At 42.5% G+C, this 12,642-nt stretch overlaps 1 protein-coding gene across 1 annotated transcript; it reads right to left on the reverse strand.

Annotated features, from left to right (window-relative positions):
- Positions 1–209: 209 nt before the first annotated feature.
- ID4 (inhibitor of DNA binding 4) lies at positions 210–3,176 on the reverse strand. Its single transcript, XM_046640910.1, has 3 exons — positions 2,724–3,176; positions 2,281–2,339; positions 210–1,704 (listed from the first exon to the last, which is right to left on the reverse strand). The coding sequence occupies exons 1-2, from the start codon at positions 3,162–3,164 to the stop codon at positions 2,295–2,297; spliced, it is 486 nt and encodes a 161-aa protein (XP_046496866.1). The 5' UTR covers positions 3,165–3,176; the 3' UTR covers positions 210–1,704; positions 2,281–2,294.
- Positions 3,177–12,642: the final 9,466 nt, after the last annotated feature.

Genomic DNA, 12,642 nt, shown 5'->3' on the forward strand with positions numbered 1-12,642 from the left:
CTATTTACAAAGTACCCAATTAAATCCTACTTAATTCTCCCTCACTCTAAAAATTCCATCTAACTGGTGTGTAAAGTACTGATCACATTAAATGCATAATATTCACAAGCCCTGATAGTCCTATCTAACCTAGAAAATATTACATTCCTTAAAGAGAAAAGAACGCCTTAAAAAATAAGTCTAAGGTTTTGAAGAAAGGAGACCAGAAATCACAGTACAAGACAGATAAATCTACTTTAATATTCACATGTAAAAGTTACACATCACAAGAGATTGGACAGTAGTTTAGCAATTAACTAAGATAGCTATAGTGAAAATCATTTTTATAAAAAAATAATCTAGATGCGGTCATCAGAATTTTTGGTCTACTTAAGTTAATGTTTGAAGATCGACTTTTATCCCTGCTTGAAGGATTTGCCATTATGCCTTTTTATTTTTTTCTCCCACTGTTGCTTATTAATATTCTTTGGAGGAAGGAAAGCAGAAAGTGTTCATTTCCAAGAGTTTGTCCTTTGGTAGCAAGCAGAGAACATTTTTCATTTCTATGATTTAAATAATCTGTACAGACATGAAACTTAGTGACATTAAACCTTAGTGTAGAAAGAAGAATGATAAGCATCTTTTTTTCACTTTGATGAAACAGTAGATTTCATAAACTCTTTAAGGAACCAAGCATTTCCCCGACCCATATGCAAAATCATTCAGAATCCATTTAGACCTCAGTTAAAAAACGAAAAACAAACACTTAGTCTTTTTATATTACACTATCAAACCCTGTGCTTAAAAACTGATAAAGTCTATTTTCAACATGTATACTTCAAATACAAAGATTTCAATCCAGGTTAAAGAAAACACATTTGAATGGACTCAGAACAAGTTTATTTTGTGATTAAACATCTCATGCAGTCATGCAGGACCACTAGCCATAACTGTTACTTCCCAGTCTACACGACACTGAGCAAAACAAAAACAAATTCGAAGCCAGGCCAAAGAAAAGACATTCAGGATATCAAGAGCTCTGCAATTGAGCTGAAAAATAATTTTCCAAAAGAAATATTCCCATAGATTAAAAAAACACACACATAATATTTACAAAAAATATTTAATTAAAAATATCTTATAATTACAGTAGTCTATTAAAGCGTATACTTTCTCACACTTATAGAACATCTCTATATATACATGGTCTGAAATGTCACTCAGTTATCTATACAATATGTAACATTCTTGCAGGGAAAAGAAAATTCCCTGCCCCATTATAATCATCTATTTTAAACAATAGATGTCAAAAAAAAATATCTACAATGCTCTGGTATATTAGTAAAGCTTCAAAACAAAAATTGAGCTCCTTGGTCACCAAGTAGGCTTCTAAAGTCGGATTTACTCGATCTTCTATTTATCAGTCCTGTCACACTTAAGCTTAAAAGTTTTACTGCACCTCCAAAAAACACAGAAATGTACAATTCACAGCGGTTATAAATGAAAAGACAAAAGAGAATACGTATGTAGAATGTTTATGAACGTGCAAAAAAAAAAAAAAGGATGAAAGTTTTTTCTTTCCTCTCCCTCTCTCTTGGAATGACGAATGAAACGTTTCTAGGATTTGCTGATGTTTTTTCCTTTCCTCCGGTGGCTCTCTCTCTAACTTCTGCTCTTCCCCCTCCCTCTCTAGCGCTCCTGGCTCGGGCTCAGGCGGCCGCACACCTGTGGAAGAGGAATGAATAGAGGGGGTGTGTGAACCTTCCCGCTGCAGACTAACTGGCGCCACCGACCAAACTCAAGACATGCTTGATCAACAACCCAAAACAAACCACGAGGTCAGACAACACCCGCAGCCCGCGGCCCGGCCAGGCGCCGAACAGGCAGCTACGGGCCCCGGGGAAGCTTGGAGAGGGGACCCACTCCCAGGCGCTGTCTGCGTCCTCCTCCGTGGGTGTCAGACTGCGCGCGGGACATCGGGCAGTTTCCACGCCCACGAGGGTGCCCTCCCTCGGCGGGGAGGGGAGCAGGAAGAGCCTGCCGGTCACTGGGGGAGGCACGGGGGCGGCGGGGACGTAAGCAGATCCCTCTCCATTTAGAGTGAACCCCGAGTTCCTAAAGCGAAGTACGGGTTCACTTGCTAACTGGGTGGCAGGGAGAGAGACAGGAGGGGTCCGCCTCCTTAGGAGTTTGCCCTCAGAAATTCTGGGGGGTAAACAACACTGCAGTGTTTGGCATCGGAAGGCTCCGGGGACAGCGTCCCTGGTGACCAGCCACTCGAGAAGGGAAACGCGCGCTCACCTGGACAGCGCGGCTCAGCGGCACAGAATGCTGTCGCCCTGCTTGTTCACAGCGCCGGCCTGGAACAGCAACGGAACACCAGGGGAAAGGTTAGCAGGCGCAAACATCGCAATCGTCGCTGTCCTGGATTCGTTCTCGGAAACCGAAGCCCCCACCCCAGCCTGCCGCTCTGGGGGACCCTCACCCCAAACCCGGCCACAGCCTGGACTTGACAGCCCAGGATGCGCACAGCCCCAGTCCCGCCCCACGCGTTCACCCGGACCGGTACTCGCGGAGCGGAGCCAGCTGCTGACGGCCCCGGGCGCCCAGAGGAGAAGGAGGGGGGTACTGTCATTCTCGGCCGTCCCTGCCCCAAAGAAAGGGAGCGCCCGCGTCCCACCCTCCCGCCACCGCCCTCCCGGGCTCCGGCAGCATCCACCCCGGCCCGGCACCCGGCCTCTCACCGGGTCGGTGTTGAGCGCTGTGAGCGGGGTTCGCGGCGGCGCGGAGGGACAGGTCCCAGCCGGGTGGTGCGGCGGTGCCGGTGGTGGCGGCTGCCTCAGCAGAGCCGGGTGCGTCTCCAGCGCCAGCTGCAGGTCCAGGATGTAGTCGATAACGTGCTGCAGGATCTCCACTTTGCTGACTTTCTTGTTGGGCGGGATGGTGGGCACTAGCCTCCGCAGGCGGCTGTAGCAGTCGTTCATATCGCACTGCAGGCACAGCGCCGGCTCATCGGCCGCCGCCTCGGCCGCCTTGCAGCGCGCTGCCGCCGCCGCGGCCGCCGCAGCCGCCGAGCCGCCCAGGCTGTGGCCGTGCTCGGCCAGGCAGCGCAGCGCCAGCTCCCCGCCGCCGCAGCCCGACGGCGCCTTGCGGCCCGAGGGGCGCACCGGGCTCACCGCCTTCATCGCGCGCGCCCTACGCCCTGCGCGAGCGGACCTGCTGGGGCGAGCGAGGGAGGCAGGCAAGCTCCGGGCCCCCGCCCGCGGCCGGCTCCGCTCTCTTTGCCTTCGCGGCCGGCGCGCTCGGTCCGCGCTCGGGGCACTGGCGATCCCGCGCCCAACAATTGACGGGAGGGTCGCTCCGGGTTTTGCGGGGGGATCTCTGCTCAGTGGGCGACACTCGGCCGGGACCAAAAGGCCAGAAAAATCAAAAGCACCGGAAAGAAAGCAGCCCACCGGGTTCCCTAGTCACTCCCTTCGGAGCTCCGACTATGGCCCGGCCGCCGCCGCCGCCGCCGCCGCGCTCTCCTAGCCCGAGGTTTCCCCACTCCCGATACCGACTCACAACCGCGCCTCCTCTACGCTCTCGCCCAGCCCGCCGCGCAGCTGCATTTATAAGCCGCGCGCCCCGAGGGCGGGGCCAGCGCGTTGGCCAGGTCGCCGCGCTGGCCGAGCTGAGCCGGGCTGGGCGCGCGGGCGGGTGCGCCGAGGGAGGTGGCGAGGGCGGGGGCTCCGGGCGGTGCTGGGGGCGGGGAGCCGGGCAACCGGAGTGGAGGGGTAGGCGGGGGGTCGGGAGTGGCCAGCCAATCAGGCGGACGGTGCCACCTCAGGGAATGACGCTCGGGCCAATGGGAAGGGCACTCCATTCCGTCAACGCCGTGGGTCGGAAAGGGAACTGGGTGGGAGTCGGGCCAGGCTGGTGAGTGCCCTAGGGAGGAGAAAAGAGAGGGAGAAGTTCCTGCGAAGAACTGCGGGAATGTGCGGCTGGAATTCACTCTCCCCCAGCTTAGGCTGCTAAGGGAGCTCTGGGCCCTGCTCGAGGATCTCCTGCCACTCCCAATAGCGCCGCGCCCTGGGACCCTCCGCCACCCATCACTCCATCCCTGGGATTCCAGTGCCTTAAGAAGGACGCTGTTCAAGAAGGCATGTTCGTTCTGTTCTGTATTTTTTCCCCTTCCGTTTCATTATTCGCCTCTTCACAATTGCCGAAACCATAATGATGGAATGGAATGTGTAACCTTTCCGTTTTCTTTTGTAAAAACGTTAAAGCTTAGCAAAAAAAAAAAAAAAAAAAGAGGAAAAGAATGCCGAATACAGATCTTTGGTGAAGGGACATATAAATAAAACAAAACATCGTAGGATTTTTCTTTTACCCATCTAGATGCAAAAGTGGGCTCAAGAAATGCACATGTTGCCTTGAGCGTTCAATTAGAGCACGTAAATATTAAAAATGCATGGGCACGGAGTATTTAAAATTCTACACCATGACATATAATATTAATCCGTTTTATGTAAAATTCATACCTGTAACAATGTAGGCCATTAATGCACCGCTTCACGTGTTACTCAGCGTACCCCGCTTTAAATAAGATGCTGAGAAGGTCCCGAGTCTCCTCCTTTTGAAACAAAGTATTAAAACCCACACTTCCAGTCTCTGGAGTTCTGCTTGGGCCCCACCCTGCAGAAAAGAGTGTGAATTAAGGACGTTTCTGTGTTACATTTCTGATGGAAAGGCTGTCCTTCCACAGTTCAAAACAGAATTGCACGGTGAACTTTGGTTGGGCCTTATGTGTACTCTTCAAGAAAAAATTGACCCTTCAGATAGAAATGAGCATAAAAACTCTCAACGGGGACTTAAATTTTGTGTGCCTTCACCCTGCAAAACTCCCACCTTTAGACAAGCCAGGAGATGCATTAACTCAAGAATTTTCTTCGTTTATGTATGTGATACGGATTGGTGCCTTCCTTTTTGTAGATAATTGAAAGAAATAAACAGGGATCTCATCTCTTCCTGTCTGCCCTCTGTGAGGAAACCCTCCCTCCCTTCCCAGAACTGAAATACCTGCATCAGACAGGAATTTTGTTTAGCCACATGGGTACTTTATGACTATTGTCCTACTAATTCCCCAGAGCACATTCCTTTTCCTGATGAAATGAGGAGTAACTATTTAATGCTGGTTTCACAGGTAGATGCAACAACCCTCCTCTCCCATAATCCTTATACATTACTGCCTCTAATAATTGTTTGGAAACAAGCGACATTCTCACTTTCTTATGTGCATACGTAGTGGGTCTGCATGAACACTTACCAAGGAAAGCAGAATTATAAAACCCAAAAGAAGGCTTTCTTCTAAATTCAGGCATAGTTTTCTATATTCTTAAATTAATATAAGTACACACAAAAAGAACAGTGTTATTTTAGATAGAAAGTTGGGTGAGGGAACACTAGTGGCCATAAACTCATATTGGAGTCAGTCATATCAGCACAAATGATAATAATAAATGGATATATGTACAGATGTTTTGTTCGATTGATTTTTCTCTTTCCTAGAGTTTAAAAGCTGCTCCAAAATTTAAAACTTAAGATTTTTCTCTGTTTGGCAAAATTTAACTATGCTAATATGCCCAGGGCACACTCACATTTCAAAACTTTACATATCTTAACTTGATTAAAATTTAAGTTTTAAATATATGGCAAATGCCAAAGTTTCAAGTTTTGCTGGACTTGCTCCGTGCGACTGGCTTAAAGTCAGAAAGGCTGAGTTACTGTGGGGGGTAAGCTTGAAGGAATGTACCCTGGCCACATGATCAAGAACACCCAGGAAAAATGTGATTCCCCAATGCTGCCAGCGGAATAGGCAGAAACAGTTATTGTATTTCTGTTTTTGAAGGTTGGCAGGCATGAAGACATTAAAAAATCAAAGTGCTATGTAAACCGTTATACAATGGAAATAAGGAATCTGATTCTGTGCTTTCGGGCCCACGAAACCAGGGAGTACTAGGGGCTACGCAATGTATGCTTTTGATTCTTAGACATAGTCACTTACATGATGGCAAAGCTGAAATCCCGGAAGACTCCCAGCACTGATAGTTCAAAACAGAGTTTACTGTCAGTTACCAACTTTGGGAGAAACCTTACAAGCTACGTTATTTCTACCATGTAGAAAAGGAAATTTAGTTTCCCATGACTATTCCTTTTACATCAAACTGCTTCACCCACGCTAGTAAAAATAAGGCAGGCTAGCCAAAACCCCTTTGTCGTGAAAGTTCTAGAGACTCCCAAAATGTACCTCCGTGGGAACCTGGATGAAACATTCATAGGAGAATTGCTAGGAAGCCCTGGTGACCAGAGTCATGTGTACACCCCTCCTCCAGACAAAGAGATCTGCAACCCTTTCTTGGGATGCTTTCTAGATGCTAATCAGACCCTTGCTGAACTGCAACACCCAGGCTCTTAGAATTCACAATCACCCTGTGTTTACATGAAGCAAGGGTATCCAAGCATATTGTACTATTCAGCCCAAATGCCTTTTTAGGACTTGATACTTCTTTCTCCATGGCCTGCAGTGAAACAGTGGGTGGGCTTAGGCACAGATAAACATAAGCGTTCCCATGCCTTGGTCCCTCTCTAGATGTAAGTGGTCACTGAAGGAGGCACATGCATTCTTTCCGAGCATAGGAAACCACTATGTACTCTGCAGCAGGAATGTCCCTCGCTCTGAAAAAGTAAATTGGGCAATGTGGCAATTCAAGCTCAAGGCTGCTTTATCTGAAACTAAGCATTACAAACTTACTTGTGCTACCCTTGCATTGTACACATCAGTCCCGGAAACACTGATAACCTCTTGGTTTGCCTGGTCTTGGAAAAGACTTATAGAAAGGGGACTTTATATATCGAACGTAGCTTGGCAGATGTGGCCCTCAAAAATGCCTACTTGAGGAGTTTTTAAAAGTAGTCTGTTGAAATAAAAAGTAGATGATTTTTTTAAAAGCACTTCTCAAATTAAGGACAGAAAATGAGAAGACAGAGGTATCATTCATTTTTGTCGTAGGAAACGTAAAGAGCATGGGCTCAAAAGTCAGACGTCCTGGGCTCCAACTTTGGCTCCTTGGTTTACTAGTTTTATATCATTAAGCTAGATTCTTAAATTCCTGTGCTTTTCATATATGAAATGAAATCCTTTTACAAAACAATAAAGATTGTAAATACTTTATTAGGTGTTTGTAATAGATATGTGAACTTACATAAAGTTCTTAAGCAGTGTCTGGCACATAATGTGTGCAAACAATGTTAAAATTTATTGTTATTTTTGGCAATTATTATCTCCCAGTTGGTGGTTTGTCTTTTCATTCACTTAACAATCTTTTGAGAGCAGAAGTTTTTAATTTTGATGATGTTCTATTTATCAATTTGTTTCTTTTATGGATTTTGCTTTTGGTATTGTATCTAGCTAAGAAATCTTTGTATAACCCACAGTAACAAAGGTTGTCTCTGAGAAATCTCATAATTTTCAAGCAGGCCTGCTTTCACTGGCATGCAACTTATGCAGTCACAAGACTCCCATGCTTAGGAGGGCCCCATGCTTGGTTTAATGCTGTGCTGTTACCATCTTGAAATTCTGAGTAATTTTTGAACAAGGAGGCCTGCATTTTCATTTTGCACTAGGCCCACAAATTTTGAAGCCAGTGCTGGTTTTATGTTTTATGTTTAGGTCTATGATCCATTTTGAGGTTATTTTTGTGTGTGGTTGAAGACATGGATTGAAGTTAATATTTTCATATATGTATATCCAATTGTTCCAGCACTCTTTGTTGAAAAGACTATCCTTTTTCCATTGGACTGTCTTTGCACCTTTGTCAACAATTGGTTGTGTATATGTATAGGTCTACTTCTGGCCTCTGAATTATGTTCCTTTGGTCAGTTTGTCTGCTTTTACACCATGACCACCCTGTCTTGATTACTGTGGCTTTGTAATAAGGCTTGAAATTGGGTAGTGTTGATTGTTCCTCCAGCTTTGTCCTTTTTTCAAAGTTGTTTGGCTGTTCTGGGTATGTGGCCTTTCCATATAAGTGTTAGAATCCTTTTGTGAATTTCTCAAAAAAGGACCTGTATCCAAAATATATAAAGAACATATACCAGAATATATAAAGAACTCTCACAACTCAACAATAAGAAAACAAACAACCCAATTAAAAAGTGGACAAAAGACTTAACCAGACTATTCACTAAGTAAGGTATACAAATGACAAATGAGTACATGAAAAGATCCTCCATATCACTAGTCCTTTGGGACATGCTTCAAAACTACAATGAGATAGCACTATACACCTGTCAGAACTGCTAAAATTAAAAACACTGACCATACTAAATTTTGGTGAGAATGTGGAACAACTGGAACTCTCTACACTGCTGGTGGGGATGTACAATGAGAAAAACCGCTTTGGAAAACTGTTTGGCAATTTCTCAAAAAGTTAAACATACACATACCCTGTGACCCATCCATTCTACTGCTAGGCATCTATGTAAGAGAAATAAAATTATATGTCCAAGGGCCATGAAGGGGCATGAAGAAATGAAGGGACATGAGAAGGATGGATATGTTCATTATCTTGATGGTGGTAATGGTTTCACAGGGATATAATATGTCAAAACTTAACAAGTTGTGAAATATATATGTTATGTATACATATATATATAGTATGTGGTTTATTGTATGCCAATTATATCTCCATAAAGCTGTTAAAAAGTATTAATTTTTAAAATTAACATTTAGATCTCAGAAGAGTTCCTTTCGTGAATCTACCAGGGTTTGTTCTTTAATTTCCATAAATAGCCATTTTATAGTCTCTCTCTCTCTTTTTTAAACTCTGTGTCATGTTGCTCTCAGTCAGTTATCATAGCATTAACTGAATGCTGGTGGGATACTCTCCAAAGCAGACGTGGGACGCATGTACTGATTTAATGTCTCAGCTGTCACGGTTATCCATTAACATGTTCAATCACTTGCTGGAAATGGACAGTGCTCAAACACCTCCACTCCTCCCTGTTTTGTATTGTACTCATGTGACGTGGATTTGAGGCTCTGGGGAGGACTCAACCTGACTTTTTGAAATACTTTCCTCTTGTGCAAACACTAAAGCTATGTTCTGGACTCTTCATCTCTGTGCTTCACCCCAAATGTAGCCTCTGCTGCCTCAATTACCACAAATTAGCAGCTTAGGGCAAACATACACTGGGTGGAGAAGATAAGAAGCCTCATCACCCTATATTCAGAATGGCCTACCATTTTTTCCTCTCTACCCTTTCCTCCTCAAGAAAATAAACAATCTAACAGGATTAAATGCATTCACTTCCAAAGCAGGGAGCAGAAATTCCCAATAGGCACCATATTTTTGCCTCTAAAATCCTATGGCTTAATCTGTAGCCTCAGCTTCTCCATCTGGCAAAAGGAGGGATTTACAGGGTTGGAGTGAGGATTAGCCGCTTTGAAAGCCGCAGGAGAAAGGCAATAAGTAAACAATATGGGGCAGTACACTTGGGCATAATAGATACTCAGTGTCCACTGATGTCTATGCCACTATTGAAAGGGGTGTATAATACGTAAAATGGTTATGAAGATGCCAAAGAGACCAAATTCTTGCTTTAGCTCATCATTATCCTTTAGTAAAGAAATTCAAAACAAGAGTTATTTATTTATTATTTAAAAATTCATCCCAATAAAATATCGATATGTATCGTCTGCTGCTTTCTTTGTTTGAGCAGGTAGTACCACAAGTGAAGGAAAACTGTTCTACTCATAGCACAAACTATTGGCACACTTACACTGATACAGGGGTTTTCGTTACATTGCCCTTTCTTTTAGAGTGAATACAAAATAATCCCAAAATATAGAAAAAAGTACAGTTACATGTATTTTAACCAATTAGAGGAAAGATACTAAATAAACAGTAATTTGCTTCACATCTTGGAACTGAATGCTGAATATGAATCCATCACAGTAAATCTGCCTTCGCTAAGAGAAAAAAGTTTCTATTTTGTTGATATCTAGGTCATGGTTCCTAAGAACAGATACAATGTTCAAGAAACAGTTGCATTTTTTTTTTCCCCTGAAAAGAAATTTTTGAGAACTTTTTTTAGATCTCACACAGTTGTCATTGGTTGTTGGATGGCTCAGTATGTCAGCAAACTATATACCTGCAGTGGAAAATGACTGTGCGGAAAGTAGAGGAACAGCAGGAAAACTCACATGTATGTGAAATAATTAAACTAATACATTTTTCTATTAGCAAAATGTGCAAGAAAGCACCAAAGGAGTTAAAGATGCAGAATTAAAGGAAAAAAGACTGAGTTAACTTTGAACTTTATCAACATTAGTTGATATGAAAATAGTCCAGTTTAAACAAAAACATCTTTTTAGGAGGGATTAGAGGTAGAATTATGTTCACTTGAATTGAATTAAATGATAGTTATAATCTTTAATGATTAAAAACCTTAATGAAATATTTTTTCTTGAAATATAACTGTTTGACAGAATAATCTAAAAATTTGATAAAGCATAGATAATACTTGGTCTGATGGAACCATGTTTACCATTTTTAAAAACGTCTTGTTCATTAGGTCAATATTAATGTATGATTCATTTTCTTTGCATTATGTTCTAAAAATGAGTAAATATTATCAGGAAAAATAAGACAATTGCTGTGACATTGTAAAAATGCTACATATATTGTCATGGGCATAAGGTTGGAGTTATGTGATATCAAAGTAACTTGTTGAAAATTCTCTAACATTGGTCATCAACCCATTGTTCTGTCTTTTTCAGAAATCTACAACCTGTAGTACATAAAATGATCTTGCCCTTTGGCAGATTATTAAATGGAAACTGTTTGGCACCTCCCAGCATTGTCCATCAACAGTCTTCCCAGAACTGCTGACTCTAATCTCTGGTGCACATGGTTGGAGGAATGGTAATGCTTTCTTTTTATCCAATTTATAGGAAAAGCATCCTAATATACTAAAGAGATACATGCTTAAAACCTCTATATTATGAATTATATAAAATTTAACTCTTCTTCCTTAATTTTAAAGCTCCCTGTTAACTGATCCTTCTCCAAAATAGTTTCAATTCAAGTTGATTCGAGTCAACTGTACACAAACATGGATTGTACGTCTATTATATGACAAGATCGTGTTCAAGAAAAATAAGTCCCTTACCCTCGTGGAACTTACTGTCTAGGAAATGGTTTAAACAAATTAAAAAATAATTAATGCAATACAATGGGTTCTGTGCAATAGTACAGACATGTACGGGGCACAGTGGGGGCAAAAACCAAAGCCTGAGTCACAGGAAACTTCAAGGAGGAAAAGTTACTCGAGCTGCATCTTGAAAGTTGACTTCATCGGTGGAAGAAGGCTTTCCAGGTGGTGGGAATAGCCTGTGTAGAAGCTCGGAGGAGTCAAACTGCAAAGGTCTCCCTCATTGTTTTCTCTGCTTCAGTTCAAACACTCAACTTTCATTTCCTTTCATTCAACTAGTAAAAGTCTTCCCATCTAAACCATTGTCACTCTCCTTTCTTGCGATCCACAGCCATCAACTCTTTCAGAAATCATTATAGGACTTAGTGCAACATGGCTTCGTCATCCAGAAAGCCCTCTATCATTAATTCCTTCTCTATCATTATTTAAAAGTAACTTTACTGATTTTCCATTTTATAATAAAAATGGCAAAGAAATTAGAAAATACAGAAAAAAATAAAGATGAAAATAAAGGTCATGTACAAACCCACATGTAGAAATAACCATTGTTAATATTTTATTATACATATTTCCCCATGACTATAGATATTATTTCTTGAACAAAGTTTTTAATGTGCAATGCACACTTCTTAGAAATCTAATTTTCATTTCATAGGGCATGGGTATATTTCCATATCAGTAGTTACTTGTCTTTGTGGTAATTTTTACAGTTGCATAGTATTCTATGACATGGATGTACCATAATTTATTTAGCAAACTATTGTAAATATTTTTATTGTTTCTAATTTTTTGCATCTGATGCACTTATTTCATCTTAATATGTCATGGCAGTTTGCATTTGTTGGCATGCTACTGTGCAATTCTCTTCAAGCCATGTCAGAATTATGAGTTTTAGATCTTCAACTAAGTCAAAAGCCTCTTAGAAGTAAGGCCAGTTCTTCCTTATCTTTTACCACTTTTTAGAGGTCAGTAAAGAGAATTATTCATATAGTAAGTGGTCAAACAGCTGCTCTGGTGGGTTGGCACATCCTAATGAAGAGCTGTTCAGAAGTGACCTGCAGATTTTGCACATATTCAGAGAATGGCTGGCCTGGTGGATCCTCCAGGTCAGCTGACATCCCGGAGAGGTTCTAGCCTACTTAGCAAAAAGCTTTAAGAACGCTACTAAAACTTTAAATAATGAATTTGCCAAAAATTTCTCAAGTGAGGGAAGTGGTGGGAAGGAAAGGAGAGGTCATGGAGGTAGAAAGCAGAGCATGTGGCCTGCATGAGCGAGAACAGGAACTGTTAACATACATGATGAGTCGATTCGTGTCAGTGCCCCTGTTGGCTCTCTCTCACAGGGTTCATCTCTAGGCTGAACTTCCCATTCCTTGCTTTCGGCTCTTTATTTTCTTACTCAATCAT

Source organism: Equus quagga, chromosome 15 (assembly GCF_021613505.1).
Source record: "Equus quagga isolate Etosha38 chromosome 15, UCLA_HA_Equagga_1.0, whole genome shotgun sequence".
Classification (NCBI taxonomy): domain Eukaryota; kingdom Metazoa; phylum Chordata; class Mammalia; order Perissodactyla; family Equidae; genus Equus; species Equus quagga.

Coding starts and splice junctions, on each gene's coding strand:
- ID4 (XM_046640910.1), bottom strand. CDS start 3,164: ATGAAGGCGGTGAGCCCGGTGCGCCCCTCGGGCCGCAAGGCGCCGTCG. Junction 2,340..2,723: donor CAGCGCTCAACACCGACCCG/GTGAGAGGCCGG, acceptor TTGCTGTTCCAG/GCCGGCGCTGTGAACAAGCA.